This window comes from Scheffersomyces amazonensis, assembly GCF_036850825.1.
Source record: "Scheffersomyces amazonensis strain UFMG-HMD-26.3 chromosome Unknown RJT21scaffold_2, whole genome shotgun sequence".
Classification (NCBI taxonomy): domain Eukaryota; kingdom Fungi; phylum Ascomycota; class Pichiomycetes; order Serinales; family Debaryomycetaceae; genus Scheffersomyces; species Scheffersomyces amazonensis.
In genome coordinates this window covers 3236075-3252145 of record NW_027042742.1, presented here as the reverse complement: position 1 = coordinate 3252145, position 16071 = coordinate 3236075, and the positions used below count along the sequence as shown (strand labels likewise).

The 16071-nt window shown below is 31.9% G+C and overlaps 4 protein-coding genes across 4 annotated transcripts; 2 read left to right on the top strand and 2 right to left on the bottom strand. All coding sequences in view use genetic code 12, as the record gives it.

Moving 5' to 3' along the window:
* Positions 1 to 446: 446 nt before the first annotated feature.
* RJT21DRAFT_132763 (DEAD/DEAH box helicase) lies at positions 447 to 5041 on the top strand (the record flags this gene model as incomplete). Its single annotated transcript, XM_064883152.1, has 1 exon — positions 447 to 5041. The coding sequence occupies one exon, from the start codon at positions 447 to 449 to the stop codon at positions 4779 to 4781; it is 4335 nt and encodes a 1444-aa protein (XP_064740397.1). The 3' UTR covers positions 4782 to 5041.
* RJT21DRAFT_113541 (uncharacterized protein) lies at positions 4979 to 5944 on the top strand (the record flags this gene model as incomplete). Its single annotated transcript, XM_064880175.1, has 2 exons — positions 4979 to 5328; positions 5899 to 5944. The coding sequence occupies 2 exons, from the start codon at positions 4979 to 4981 to the stop codon at positions 5942 to 5944; spliced, it is 396 nt and encodes a 131-aa protein (XP_064740396.1).
* Positions 5945 to 10760: 4816 nt separating this feature from the next.
* On the bottom strand, positions 10761 to 11942 carry YHB1 (Yhb1p; the record flags this gene model as incomplete). The annotated part of the gene is made up of 1 exon (XM_064885329.1): positions 10761 to 11942. The coding sequence occupies one exon, from the start codon at positions 11940 to 11942 to the stop codon at positions 10761 to 10763; it is 1182 nt and encodes a 393-aa protein (XP_064740395.1).
* Positions 11943 to 13356: 1414 nt separating this feature from the next.
* On the bottom strand, positions 13357 to 15707 carry RJT21DRAFT_29064 (uncharacterized protein). Its single transcript, XM_064884061.1, has one exon. It carries the CDS (start codon positions 15512 to 15514, stop codon positions 13529 to 13531), a length of 1986 nt encoding a protein of 661 aa, XP_064740394.1. The 5' UTR covers positions 15515 to 15707; the 3' UTR covers positions 13357 to 13528.
* Between the last annotated feature and the right edge of the window lie 364 nt (positions 15708 to 16071).

Sequence of the window (16071 nt, the reverse complement as noted above, 5' to 3'; positions counted from 1 at the left end):
TTTAATTTACTATTACTACATCAATTTAGAATATTCACAAATACTAATATTTAATTTATAATTATTTAATTTATTATTAAGAGATAACAGTTCGTAAAATAATTCAGATAAGAAAACCTGATCCCTCTATTAATAGTCATAGCGAGTATTATTAATTGTCAATAATATTTTTTGCAATACTTTGATTTAATATATTTTAATAACCGTCTGCACTGTATCATCTAATTAGTAACCTGTTAAGTCTAAATAAATATAATAAGTTAATTTTTATGCACGAACTTAAATCAATGCGTAGTGTGTACCATTTACCTAAATAAGGAAAAAGTTAGAATGAAAATATTTCAAAGCTTTTTCAAAGAAAAATAAAAATTTAACATCAAACCAGATAGATATAACACTAACTAAGATCAGATACGTTTATCATAACCAAAGTTCTTAAACCAACAATGTCTACCACAGATAGTACTGAACGCGATTTTCTTAACCACGGCATTCCATATTATGGAGAAGTCTTCAGCGACGAACACTCTAGCGAAAGTGAAGATGAAGTAGTTGAGTCACTTTATGACCAAGCCACTAATCAAACTCTTGAAACCTTGAACTCTAACGGATACATCTGTACTCCAGGAATTCCTTTTGTCTTTATTCCGAAAGCCAATGAATTCAGAAGTATTCCGAACATGCAGCAGTTCAGAAGACTTATCACTGATATTCCTGGATGGGAGGGTAATGTGGCAGCGAAGTATGAGAGTTTGGAACCCTTCTTTTTAGATGAATCTAAATTGCAGAGAGACATTACTACCAACAGATTGTCTACCAATGTCTCTATTCCGGGTGTCCAACCAATTGACATGTACAATTGTAACTTTTGTGACTCTTCGTTTATTGGGTTAAAGTATTTCAATCGGCATGTCAAGAAATATCATCCTGAAGCCAATCATGAAATGCTAGTCCTGCTGCAGCAGCTGGGTTATCCTGTTAGAATCAGTAGCCGTTTATCATCAATTTTAATTGAAGCAACTACAATTGATATCTATGAGAATTTAACTCAGGAAAATATTTTACTGGACTTGAATAAGGATAAATTCTTATCATTACTTTGTGTTGAAAGGGCAATGAGACTTTACAAGGAAGTTCCAGAAGATGAAGCCGGTAAGAAAAAGCTTACCAGTTTAGTAAGAAGCTTTTTTACAAAGGATCACTTGGACAAGCTTAATGAGTTTCAGAAAAACTTGAATACTACCAAAGTGTTCTTAAAGTCACACTATAGTAGAGGGGCGGTTAATGATTATGTTAAAGCCACTGTGACCTTCCTTCAAGTAAGTTTATTCCATTTAGATATTAAGGTAACTTCGAAAGAGGACTTCGACAAGTTCTGCACTATGTTCTTAAAAGATTATCTTTTAAAAGTTAATGTTGAGAGAACAGTTCTAGACCTTTTTGTTCTTAGTTGTATGCTGCAGAATAATAGTCTTGTCTCGAACTCAGTGAGAAGGACTATGTTCTGCAGCGTATTATTCTTCTCCAAATTAATCATTATACATGAAATTACTAAAGAAGAATTTAAAGCATTCAAACAGGAATTAAAGTCTCCCAACATTGAACATAGTGCAGGTTATTTCAGTCTTAAATGGTTGTTCAATCAACATGATTTAGCTAGTCCTCAGACTCCGATGAATTGTCAACAAGTAGGTTCCAGAACAGATGCTTTTAGAATTAACGGTAAGATTGTCTCATTGCAACTATTGAATGATATGAGAAAAGGTTGCATTACTACAATTAAAGATGAGTTGGTTGATATATTTGGTCCTGATCTCTTCAATGGTGTTAAATATTCAGATATAGTTAAGGAGTATAATAAGAAACTCAGTCTCCGAAAAACATTTAAACGCTATAGCAATTCTGAATTTCAACTATTACTCAAAAAAAATAAAGTCAAAAATGTTCATTCTGCTGTTGCTTTGTTCAAGAGAATACTCAAGATTCAAGAATTACTTTACCTACTTATTATTATTGGGTGCGGAGCACCCTATAGGTCTCCAGAGATTCTCACTATGAGAATCGAGGACCACTCCAACTCACCTAGTAATGTAATTCTTGATGAAGAAAATGTAGTATTCAGAACTACCTACTCCAAAAATTTAGACCGTCACAATACTATAGTTGCTATTACTAAATACTTGAATGTGGAAACCGGACAATATCTCATATTATACTTACATTTGACAAGGCATATATTGTTGGAGCTTAGACTCAAGTTTATTGAGGGTACTAGTTATACAAAAGAACGTACTAATAGACATGTTAATTCAGATATAGACCAAGACTTAGTTCAGGAAATCGAAGAAATAGAGAATGAAGAAGAGGATCTAGATGTAGAAGATCCAATAATCAGGGCCGCTAATAATGTTGAATATATTAAAAGAGAGTATTTTACCAAGTTGTTCATATCACTTAATGGTCGAGCTAAGCCGGACCTTGGATTGAGTGCCATTCGAAACATCACAAAGGCATATGGTGTTGGGTTAAATCAAAGAGAAATGCGTCAAGGGTTACATTCATTGGTTCACTCTTTAGTTGTTGACTTTAATAAAGTTGAACAAATAATCAGTGAAATCAATAGAATGAGCAACCATTCCAATACAACGGCCTTGGTCAATTACGGTTATAATCATGAAAGCAGAAGTAATGTCAGTAACAATTTACTCCAAAGGAAAGTTTGCAATAGATGGTATGAGATGTTGACTAATCATGTAACCCCCGAAGTTAATAGTTCAAACATAATATGGCAAGATGTTAGCATTGCGGATGTAAAAGACGCTTATCTTAAGGTTTTGAATTTTCCAGCTAGAGAAATACAAGTGGTTACTACCTTGGAGGTTCTTAGAAATAACTCTATAGCTATATGTTTAAGAACTTCTGAGGGAAAGACAGCAACATATGGGGTTGCCAGCTATTTGGAAAACTATGTGTTTCCAAGTAGCAAAAGGCAAGTCTCAGTAGTTGTAGTACCCTTTATTTCCTTGAGATTAGATATATTAGAACATCTAAAACGTTACGGAGTTGTACCATTAATTTATGAGGGTACTATTAATTACACCACAGCATATGATATGCTAATAGTACAATTAGAACTATTTAGTAATGAATTGATAGAAACCATTGAAGCTTCCAACCATATGTCAGTACGTCGAATTATATTTGAAGAGGCCCACTTTATGTATCATCAATATAGAGAGAGCAAAAATGAAGAAATTGCTAAATGCAAACGATTTCAAATGCTCTTTGTGTCAGCGACATACCCTAAATCATATGAAAGGGAATTGAACAGTTTGATAAATCCCAAAAGGCTAATTAGATTAGAAAGTCCTTCCATTGTTCGTCCAAATATAATACTTAATAAAACCATTGTCAAAAGAGAAGAAGAAGTTGCTGAAATAATTAAATCAAAAGTATTACAAGTTCCTTTTAGTATTGTTATCTTACCCACTATAAGAAAGGTACAAGAGTATCATAAAGAATTCAAAGAGGCTGGTATTAATTGTGAAATGTTCCATTCCAAGTTAAATTTCGCTGATAAAGAGAGTGTTATAGAAAAGGTATACAATAGTGAATTAAGAGTTGTAATTGCTACTACTGGGTTTACTACCGGATTAGACATAACATCACTTAGATATTTAATTATTGGAGACCAATGCTATGACGCCGAAACTCTCATACAAGCCAGTGGTAGGACTGGTAGAGATGGGCAGGCATCGACAGTTGATTTGATTCTTGTAGCCAATAGAAGTAAAGATGAATTTCAAAAGAAACTCATGTCACCTACATGTTTGTCGGAGGTTCAAAATTGGTCCCAAGAATTGGAAATCAAACTGTGCACAGAACTCAAAGTACTGTTGTGCAGTGTCTGCAGAAGCAATGGTCCAACACAACCGATAGTACCAATTGAAGTAGAAACAGATAGACCAATTGAAGGAGAAACACAAGTTGATAGACCAATGGAAGTAGAAACAGATAGACCAATTGAAGTAGAAACACAAGCTGATAATACAATGGATGAGACAGACACTACTGACTGGTTTGATAATTTGCCTGTCGTCAATCAAGTTCCACCTAGTATGATTAATAGATCACTAAATAAACCAGCTAGCAATAGAATTTTATTTAACATACCTTTAGCTCAATCATCAATAAATGAAGTTGCAGGTAGTCTGTCCAATACAACCAACACATATCAGTCACCTTTGTCAACCTTTGATTCAACAAGACCAATATTGAAAAGAAGAGGAGAAACACAGTCATACCAATCTGCCTCCAAACAACAGCGGATATTAAATAACCAATCAGCAGATGAATCATTATATCTTCAAACAGATGAATCGGTCATTTCAGTACTCCAGAAATATAATGATAATATCTATGTAATGATGGATCCACAACGTTTTAAAAAAGCTAAGTTTGAGGATGAATTAAGAATTGATAATGCCTTAATTTATAATTTCCAACACTACTATTACCGTGGTCTTGGGAATCAGGTGATCTGCTATGGATGTGGACTCAATCACGAAACCCACAATATAGAATGTCCCAACTACAGATTTACTATGGGACTCCTTATTCCATATGTCTTGAGTTCCTCCAAAAAGTTACTTAATTATATTAATCAGGATAATATAGAAAGGGCTATAGAACTAAGAAATATAGTAGTTAATTATGTACATCAGGAGCTGTTTAGAGCCAAAATGAAGAGCTGTGTATTACTAAGATTCAACAAACAGTAACTCATCATAATATCCCTTTTCAAGAATTAAGTCAAGATTTGTATAATCTATTGTATACCCCCAAGCCAAATAATAGGCTTGGGGCTGATACAACTAAAAGGAGAAACTTCCTGACAACACTTAAAGTGATTAATGGTTGGAGGGGAGTAAGTAGTAAGGTAGGATGGCTGATGGACAACAATGTCAAAGAGGAAAAAATGAAACAATTAGAAGATAGATTAAGACAGAAACAAACTAAAGGAGCATGCAAAAGATGCCACTTGATGCATCAAGGTGAATGCATGATGGAACAGTTACTAAGTTTCATTCTTTTGACTGGCTATTACAATATAGACTTGTGTTTTATTACCTTATCTAAGATGTTTAGGAATCAAGAAATAATATGGATACTTCACAGCTACGATGATTTTCTTAAAGTTATATTAAGTGAATATCGAGGGACATATGGGTATATGTACTTCATATATATAATGATCCAACAAGTGAAAGAAGAGGAAACCAGCATAATGCATTACCATTTGGATAAGAAGACTAAAATGGTATTAAAGTAAGTATAAAATTATAGTTATATATGTATGTAAAATTCTTTCTAGTATAAATTTTAACATTACAATATATTTCTAACTAACTTGACTTCACTTCTTCCATTTAGAATCATTACTTTCTCTTAATCATTACTTATACAAGTTAAATATATTTTCTACTATACTCAATAAAAGTTATTGCTAGCTTACTGCTACTTCCAATAGTATATTTTATTACTTTCCCAATTAAAGATTACTATCCATTAGACTCTTGTTCTAATTCATATCACTAATAAACACTACTTTTAGTTAGACTTGTAAAATAAGCGCTACTTACTTCTACATTTTTAACTATATCATATACCACTGATACGTCAGCTAATACTATTGAAGTTATTTCTAATTCCAATTGGGTACCTCCAATATCCTTGAATAACACTTATATTTAAAGTATCATTAAGTTACCTTCAGTATAACCTCTAAAACTATACTTATAATATCTAATAGACATTCTATATTACTCTTTAATTACTTAATTACTATTTCCATATGATGATATTTCTAATTAATTTGTTCTACCTTCCATCCTACAGTTCCTTTACTTTAATTAAAGTCACCTTAAATACAACTATTATGTGACAACAATATCTATATTTATTAAATTCTATTAGCTTTCCGATAGTTAGAACAAGATTACTTATGTTACTACTACATTTAACAACACTCATTAATTACTACTATTTAAACCAATTCTATCTTCAGTGCTAACTTAGCTTGACTTGCTATTGTTAAATTTCTAGTAAATTCTACTACTTAATTCTAAATTGTATTAGTTCTATCTAAATAATTTCAAATTAACATCTAAACTACATTATGTTCCAAACTAACTTCTAAAGCGCATTAAGTTCCAAACTAATGTCTAAATTACATTATGTTCCAAACTAATATCTAAACTACATTATGTTCCAAACTTACTTCTAAAGCGCATTAAGTTCCAAACTAATGTCTAAATTACATTATGTTCCAAACTAATATCTAAACTACATTACGTTCCAATGTTACTACTTTAGCAATTGTACATAGTGCCACTTATCTAACTCTAATTACTATACTTTAAAATATAAATTTAATTTTCTGCTCACTAAAAAATTACAGCTAACAATTTCTACGCACGACCAAAAATTCAAATCTACATTAATCATAAATTTATTACAAACTAGAGAAGAGCATAAAATGTGAACCAAATCATTTATTAAAATAATTATACATATATAACTTATCTAATTACATTCTACATCTTTTGAAATAACTTCCAAAGAAAAAGATGATCTTTCTATATTAAATACAACCCTTAATATACAAAAATACCAAATTTACCAACAATCAACACCAGCAAACTATACCATTAAAACTTAGAGTGCTAAACAAGTGCACCGAGTGACCAAACTCAATAGCTACCTAACCTTACCAAAACCAGCTTAAAAGTCATTGAATTGCCTTGACTGGACAATATTATAGTAATTACTTTAAAACTCTTGATTATTATATTACTGATCCACAAATAGTAATAAATCACCTTAAACAAGTGCACCTAGTGACCAAAAGCAATAGCTACCGAACCTTACCAAAACCAGCTTAAAAGTCATTGAATTGCCTTATCTGGATAATATTATACTAATTACTTTATAACTCTTGACCATTAAACTACTGCTCCACAAATAGTAATAAATCACCTTCTGAAACAAGTGTACCTAGTGACCCAAGTCCATACTAAACGAATCTTATCAAAACCAGCTTAAAAGTCATTGAATTGCAATGGCTGTATAACATTATAGTAATTAATATATTAATCATAATGAGAAATACAATGATGTCTAATTAGTGAATCCGTAACAATTGAAAGTCATACTCAAATGGATCGTGGTGAAACTATAACCAAAATAACATATGTACTTTAAAAACCATTAAAATGTTGCATATCAATAATAGTGTAGTTTACTTATGTTGTTAATAAACATTTACATAGCTCACTTCATAAAAATTTCTGGTCAATCTAAATTATACTAGACTATTTTTTTAGTACGGCATATAAACGACTCAACTTGCACCCTTAACTATGGGAAAATCAAAATGCACCCAAGTTCTGTCCTGCGAGGTGAAAATTGATTTTTTACATAGTAAATCTGCTCTCCTGCACACAGGCTAATATCTATACTAGCTGAAAAATTAAATGATCCCCACTATCTAAATTGATTCATTCTTACTATACTTCTACTTTTATCTTCTAATCTCTAACTATTTTATTCTTTATTTTAACTAACTATATCCTATAACTACTTACATTTTACTAATACTTCTTTCATTACTACTCCCACACAATCCATATTTTATTTACTATATTACTCTCTTTTACTAATTCACTATATTACTCTCTTTTACTAATTCAAACTTACTTTCTTACTTATAATTACATATTCACTTAAATTTTTTATTACTTCGTATTATTACACAAACAGCCTTACTTATTACACAATTTAACGTTTAAATATGCGCTACCATTTCTACATATTCTATATCACTCTACTACCCTAACTTGCACGACTTGAATTGCTTTATACCTTATATTATTGATTATCTGCTTATCGTTAATTCATCTTATAACATAAATATTAACATTATATTTGCTTAATCATATTTCTATATACTATATTATCATTGTCTTTTTTTGATTAAATAAATTCGCATGCTAACACTTTTTCAGAATATTCTAACCAAATTCTCATAAATTAAACACACTTAAATTTATTGTAACTTACTTATTACTATCTTATAATCACTTCCACACTTACATATTTACAATTATTACCTATTATCACCTTCAACCATTTACACTTCTAACTAAATGATCCTTTTATTTCAATTTACAATTCAATATTTAACTATTTCTTCATATTTTCTAACTCTGTAATACTAAGTCTAACCTTACTTATTATAATATAACATCTACCGAATTACCTTATATTAATATATTTAATGCCCTTAATTTGATTACCAATCACATACATTAACTTACAATCACCCTTATTACTCTAATAAAATATCTACTATACTTCACATATATTACTACTAACTTACTCTTACCTCCACATAATCTATCTTTTTATTAATTTCTACTTTATCATAAATCCAGTATTACCCTTATACTCCTCTTTACTTTAATATCACTGCTCATTTCTACTTTTACCTCAACTTTATAATCTTGCGTTACCACACTATATACTTGCTTAACTATAACATATATCTAAAGTAATGTTATTTATCTTACTACTAATTTTATTTAAATAGCTCTACTGTCTTTCAATATCACTCGCTGAAATATTATCACCAAATTCATCTCCTATTATAGCCTTCTTTAAACTCTAGTACTAATACTTATAATTTCTACTATCTAGTTCTAACCTGCTGCAACTTCAAATAGTAGACTTATCAAATAGTAGACTTATCATCTTACTGTAGCTAACAGATCACTGACATATATTTAAAAATTAAGTATTCTGAACCCTTTTAATATCCCTTCAATTAGTAATTCTACCAATACTTAGCTGATCGCAAACATTTTTTATCTACTATGTATATTTTCCTTTACTTTAACATTTTTTAATTAAAGTATATCTAACTTAATAGATTCACGGATATACTACTTCCAAACGATCATTATATATACCACATAGCTCTTATGTACTTAAATATACCATTTTATTATTTACTTCTGCAACTACCTTCTTAAGTACCTCTAAATATATTACTGCGAAATCGGCAAATAATATTAGACCCTCCCTAATTTTTTGCTTTTTTAAAGTATTGCGCCTACCCATCCCTCCCTATTTTTTCTCGCTAGCTAAATGCTCCCTAAAGTTTGCGACACTCGATAAATTTTTTGCGACATACCTAAGACGCTACAAGCATATTATACTAAGACTAAGCTAGCATCAACTCCACCACTACTAATATTCAATTTTTCACATCCCAACCATAACTACAATTACAAATCAATCGCACTCTTCACTTTTTCAATACGCTTACAAAAAATACCCAATGACGCCTGTTTTAAATATGCTCTTAACTATGTAAAATTACAATCCAAACACTCTAAATTTAGTGCTAATAAACTCTTCTTCGTACATTATATGTACTATTACCTCAATATACCCCTACCAAAAGATTACGTTCAAACAATTAATAAAAGTGCCACTTGACGCCTGATTTAAGCAATCCTTAACTATGAGAACATTACTTTCGCACATAGTTATGATCATCTCTAAAACACCATTAACTTCACCCACCTTAATGCGAGCACTACCAAATTGTACAATTCACTTAAGCATATCATCTTCTACAATATGCTTCATTTTTAGCTCCATCAAATTAAATTTAAAGTCTACTTCAAACAGCCAGAATTTGCCCATTGAGACCTGCACAGATATTCCAAAATCCTGCACATACCATAAAAGTTTGACTTCAACCTGCTCTAACTAACGTTACAGATCGTTCCAACACTTCTCTATACTAACTAAACCTCCCAGAGCACGTACGAATCCACAGTACCAATTACAGCTCAAAATCCTTAAAAATTGAGCATGACGCCTGTTTTATGAGGTATATTTTATCGCCGACTTTGGCAATTTCATACGAGTGGATATTGAAAATTTAAGTACAATGAATAAAACGAGTATGTTCATTTGAAATTAATATATATATATATATATATATATAAATATGTTTAGTTTAGCTTGCAAATATGCTTTTACTTCCAATTTAGAATTTTTTATAATATATTATAATGCAATTATATCAAATAAGTTATTAGATAAATGTATTAGTAAAGGTTGTACTTTTGATCTTGCTTTCGCTAAATCAATTGGCACTTGTAATATAAAATTAAAATTTAATGAAGAAGTTTACAGATCTATAGCAGCAACATACATAATGAATGATATACTTGATTCTCTTTAGTTAATTATTCTTTCCGTTTTATCGAGAACCAGGTAATTATTTACTTCTATGCATATCAGACAGTTTCTGATCTTTAAAGATTCAATTTACTGTTGACTATTAATGAGAGCACCATTTTGTTTACAATAATTCTTCTGTTGTTCCTTAGTTACTAGTCAGATCATAGTAAGAATCCAAAACTGATTAAAACAAACTGTAGTGGAAATTCTTACAAGAATTGTGTTTCAAGATAAAATATATTGTAGAATAGAAAATTTTGAAGATTATATTTTAGAACGAAAATTATAAAAGTATGAATGAAATTTGAAAAACCATCCAATTTGAAGTCGATTGTACGTCAGGATAAAAGAAAAGTGAGAAAAGGAAAAATATTAACGTTTAAATGAAGAATACACAATTCGTTTATTAGTCAACCCATATGATTACTATATACAAGGCAGCTTTATACATCTAAAGGTCCAAAATACTCCAACTTAACTTTTATTCCCTTCTTTTCTAAGTAGGCTTTAATTGATTTCATATATCCACGAGGGCCCAAGAGGTAAACTTCATCCGATGGTTTAATGAAATCTAAATCTGGAAGCTCCAACTTCCTTTGTATTACTTTGTCAATAGACTCTTCAATTTTGGTACAGTTAGAAAAGTATTCCGTTAAAGTAAACTTATCACCATACAAAGTTTTCTTTTCCTTAAAGAAATCAGCAAATGGTCTTACCGATGAATTTCTATTGGAATTCAACAATACGACTTTACTGCCAGCATCTAATGCCCTATCTATGATTGAAATTAGTGGAGTAATACCAATTCCACCTGCAATCATTACAACTTCGTTGGAACCTTCTGAGTAAACGAAAGAACCACAAGGTGGAGCCACGCTCAAAGTATCTCCAATATTTAAAGTTTCATGAATGAAAGTAGATACTTTACCTCCTTCTAGCTTTCTAACTGAAATTCTATATTCATTGTGGCTAGGATACTCCGATAGAGAGTATTCCCTACTCTTTTCAAATAAATCACCGGGAAGCAACCATCTAATACATACATATTGACCTCTAAGAGGTGCGGATATGTGTCCTTCATCATTAGGTGTAAAATAAACTGACTTAACATCATCAGATTCAGGAACAATCTTTGTTACTTTAAATTCTCGAAAGCCCTGCCATGGACTCTTATCATATTCAGTAGCTTCTGAATCAATTAAAATTTTTGCTAAGTTCCCGTAAGCAATAGCCCATGCATTCAAAAACTCTTCATTTGCCACTTCTGATGGTAATAAATCAACCATAGTCTCAAGAAGACATTTTCCAACAATGGGGTAGTGTTCTGCTTTGACTTGTAATCCCACATGCTTAGATACAATTTGTTTAACAAAGTCACCCAATGGGGTTAAATCTTCAATGTGTTTAGCATAGTTCAACAACGCAAATGCCAATATCTTTGGCTGACGTAACAACTTCTGATCAGTTTCATTAAAAAATGGTTTTACTTCATCGTAGTCAGAAAGCATCTTCTTGTAAAATTTAGCAGTTAAAGTTTCTCCAGCTTGTTCCAAAATAGGAACAGAGTTTAAGATAATCTGGATTTGTTCAGGGGTAAGATCTTGTGATTGATATAATTGAGCCATAATTGGTATCTCTTTATCCTAAGGAGTTCTTAATCCTCTACAATCTATAAAAGATGTAACATTTAACGTATTTTTATACTTTAGTCATTGATAGTTCTCTTCTACCGAAACGGAAATTATAGTAATGTCCGTTATAATTCGGAGATATGTAATTGTGTTGCAAAAAGGACTTCTTTAGTTGAGCTAAATCTTACTTAAATGCCTGTGTGGGCTGATTTTTTCCGGTCAGGAGAAGTGGCCCTCTTCAAGCGCCGTTCAATTTACAAGGGCAAAGTCGGAACTATTTAGTATGGCAGAAGCTACATATTTCCCACCCTCAAGAATGGACTAGTATCATCGCTAACTACAACCTTAATATTACACAGCTTCTTTTGCTAAATCGATACCTGCACATCATCCACCAATTGTACAGTCGACGACGACTAGCGCATAAGGAGGGTAATGTGCTCGATCCATTAACTCTCCCACTTATTAAAAATTGGGTATCATATTTGTCTTCATCCTTATAAATCTATCTACTATATTATCTACCTACTATGTCCAATCAGAATATCTCGCTGAGAGTTTTCACTAGTTTCTAGTTTCTCTCAAAAATTTTGCAAGTATTTATTCACTCTATATATAATTTTATATCGTGTATATTGAGAATACATATTTTGCTACGGAAAAAAAAAAATTGAGTCAGAATTGGGATCGAGGAATTAATAATATATTTTGGACCAATAAGGTAATCTGTATTGCAAATTATAATTTAATTGTACTACACTTGAATCAACGAAGGTTTGTGTAGACTTTATTTGGTTTTAAGTTTTATGAATATGCAACATTAAATCTTGTAGAAAAAAAACTTGGATACTTCGAAAATGTACCTAGATTGTTATTATACATAACATCTCTTTGATAAACAGTTTCGTAAAGCAAACACAGGAGCAAAAATCCAACAAACCTCAATATAGCAAATACCATTACAATAAGTACCCATTGACGACTGTTTAAAATATGCCCTAAACTATGTAAAATTACAAAAATCCAAATACATTAAATTTAATGATTACATGCTCTACTTTGGACAGCGTAAGTATTCTAACCTCTATTTACCATTATCAGAATATCATCCTCATATCATTAAAAAGTGTGACAATTGTCGCTTGTTTTAGACATCCCATAACTATAGTAGTAGAAATTTCGCATATAATTACAAATTCCTCTAAAATACCTGTAACTTCACCCAGCTTAATGTGAGTACTACCAAATTACACAAATCACTTAAGTATATCAACGTCTACAATATACTTCATTTCCAACTCCGATCAGTTAAATATAAAGTCTATTGCAAACAGCGAGAATACACTCATTTGTAAACATCCAACATCCGGAAAATTACAATATCAGTCATATATCTGTACAACTATATGACTTACTTTAACATAGATTAACTTTAGTTCAACTTTCATATATTCTTATTAAGTCTAGCCTAAATTTATCTAAAATACACTAAGACTTTCTTTTGAATTTCTAATTAACTTACCAAACTTCTTTAAAATAATTACGAGTAACTAATTCTCATAACATTAAGTCTCAATTTACTACAACGTCGTATATGTGGTAGTCCATGTAATAGTATATACAGTAAATGGGTCACTTACTGTTGGGAAAAACGAAGACGAGGTGATTACCTCACCATCCTTATTGTGGGTGACAACCACTTTAGCTGAATCGGTGGCTTTAAATCCGTCAGTTAAAGTGGTAGTAAATGTAGTAGTATATACAGTGAATGGATCAGTTGGAGTTGGGAATAGTGAAGTTTTTGTAGTCAATTCACCATCGGTATTGTAGGTAACAACAACTATACCGGAATCAGTAGCCACAAAGCCATCAGCTTCAGTGGTGGTGAATGTAGTCGTATAGGAAGTAAATGGGTTACTCTTAGTTGGGAATAAGGAAGTCTTCGTGGTTACTTCGCCATCGGTATTGTAGGTGACATCAACTACACCAGAATCAGTAGCAACATATCCATCAGTGTCGGTAGTCGTGAAAGTAGTGGTGTAGTGAGTGAATGGATCGGTAGGAGTTGGGAATAGTGACGTCTTTGTAGTTACTTCACCATCGGTATTGTAGGTAACAACAACCACACCGGAATCAGTAGCCACAAAGCCATCAGCTTCAGTGGTGGTGAATGTAGTAGTGTATCGTGTGAATGGATCAGTTGAAGTTGGAAATAAAGATGTTGTAGTGATGTGATTACCGTCTTTATCAGTAGTTGCAAATACTATACCGGAATCGGTAGCGACAAACCCATCCGATTCAGTTGTGGTGAATGTAGTAGTGTATTCATTTGGGAATATGGAAGTGCTCCATCCATCGGTTCCTGTAACTTGGACTAATCCAGATTCGGTTTCTACGGAGCCATCCGAATTTGTGGTTGTCCAGGTTGTCGTGTAATCAGGTTGATCCATAAGGAGATCATATACTAAAGGCACAGCAGTTGGACATGGCAAACATTCGCTTGGTCTACTACCGTCTGGAGGAGGAGCATTATAAAACCAACGAGATCTTCCCCACGCAAGTTTATTTCCTGAATTTCCGTAGGAATATATTACATTAGCAGGATCATACCCCGGACCGACAACAAATTGAAATGTATTCCCATCAGTAGTAACACTTAAAATGCCATCAGTAAAATTCCAAACTGGATTAGTATTGAGCACAGAAATAGTATTATTATTACCCCAACCTTTCACATAGAATTTACTAACTGGTTTTCTGTTATTAGTGATATCTACAACAGATGTATTTGAACTAAGATATATTGTGTGTGGGACGCCATCTTGTGACCACATATCTGCACACTTAATTGAAAGTGTACTTTGATTACCAACATCAAAACAACCATTTCCCGCGATTGGAGAACTTTGATATAACGGGTTATTGTTCCACAAGCAAAGTGAACCATTGTTAATAACAGTAGCGACATCAGTACTACAAGCTGCGGGTGATCCAAAATAAGTACTTGGAGGACCCCCCAAACCCGTATAATATTGCATATAAGAGAGTACACCTTTATTAACAAAAGTTCCGTATGGTTTAATAGTATTTGTAGACCCATCACACAATTGACAGCCTGCCATAATAAATGTTCCTTCATTAATAAAGTAATTACCATGTATAGTATACGTAGGTGGACCACAGGCTGTATTGTTATCATTATAAACAAAAGTACCACGATTAAGGAATCCCCCAACGTTGGTATCTTCATTAAGTTTATAAGTCAGACCGGAGATATGATCCTTTTGAAAATATGGATAAGCACCGATATTTTGACAATAATATATACCATTATTTTCGAAGAAGGTATTATACCCATGTGTATCGTAATTGTAATATATAAAGGCTCCATGTTCATGAATGGTTATATTAGCACGCCATTCACAACCATATTCACCCCCTGTAAAGTAAGTGATATTCCTTACAGTAGTGTTATAGATATCTAAGTTCGTCGTTGTGATTCCAGCAAAAACAGTTTGCAATAGGAATGATGCAAAAGCAATTGCTCCTAAAGTTGAAGACTTCATTTCTGATCTTTAATTCTGTGAAGACTAACATTATAAAATTTTATTCGAATTAGATGATGAACTTTGTTATATATAAAATTGTTCTAACTCATTTGAAAGTATTTTGAATATTGAGAATGGTGCAATAATTTCATAAAAGGCTGCTAAATTTTATTTCTAGCAATGCATAAGAAAATAGACTTTAACAGTCAGATATAGCGGCTTTATAAACTCGAACTAATCAGAACTTTCAGCTCTTTAAACAAGGTTAAAGTTTTTATAGAAAACATATTCTTGGCTTGAATCGTAGCGTGCCATTTAGAGGGATTGTTACCATGCATGTTGTGGTTCGAACTTGATATTTTGTGTTGACCATTTAAAAGAGTTCTACCAAGAAATTTATAATATGAAAATAATGAATTTTAAAGTTTTGCCAGCTTCAAAATATACGAATAAAAACTTCGCTTGCTACCTTACAACATATTTAGCGTTTATAGAAGATTTGAATTGTGGAATTAAGGAACAGTTTAGTTCTTCCTTAAGTTTTTCGGAATGCCAATCATTCTAATAATCTATTA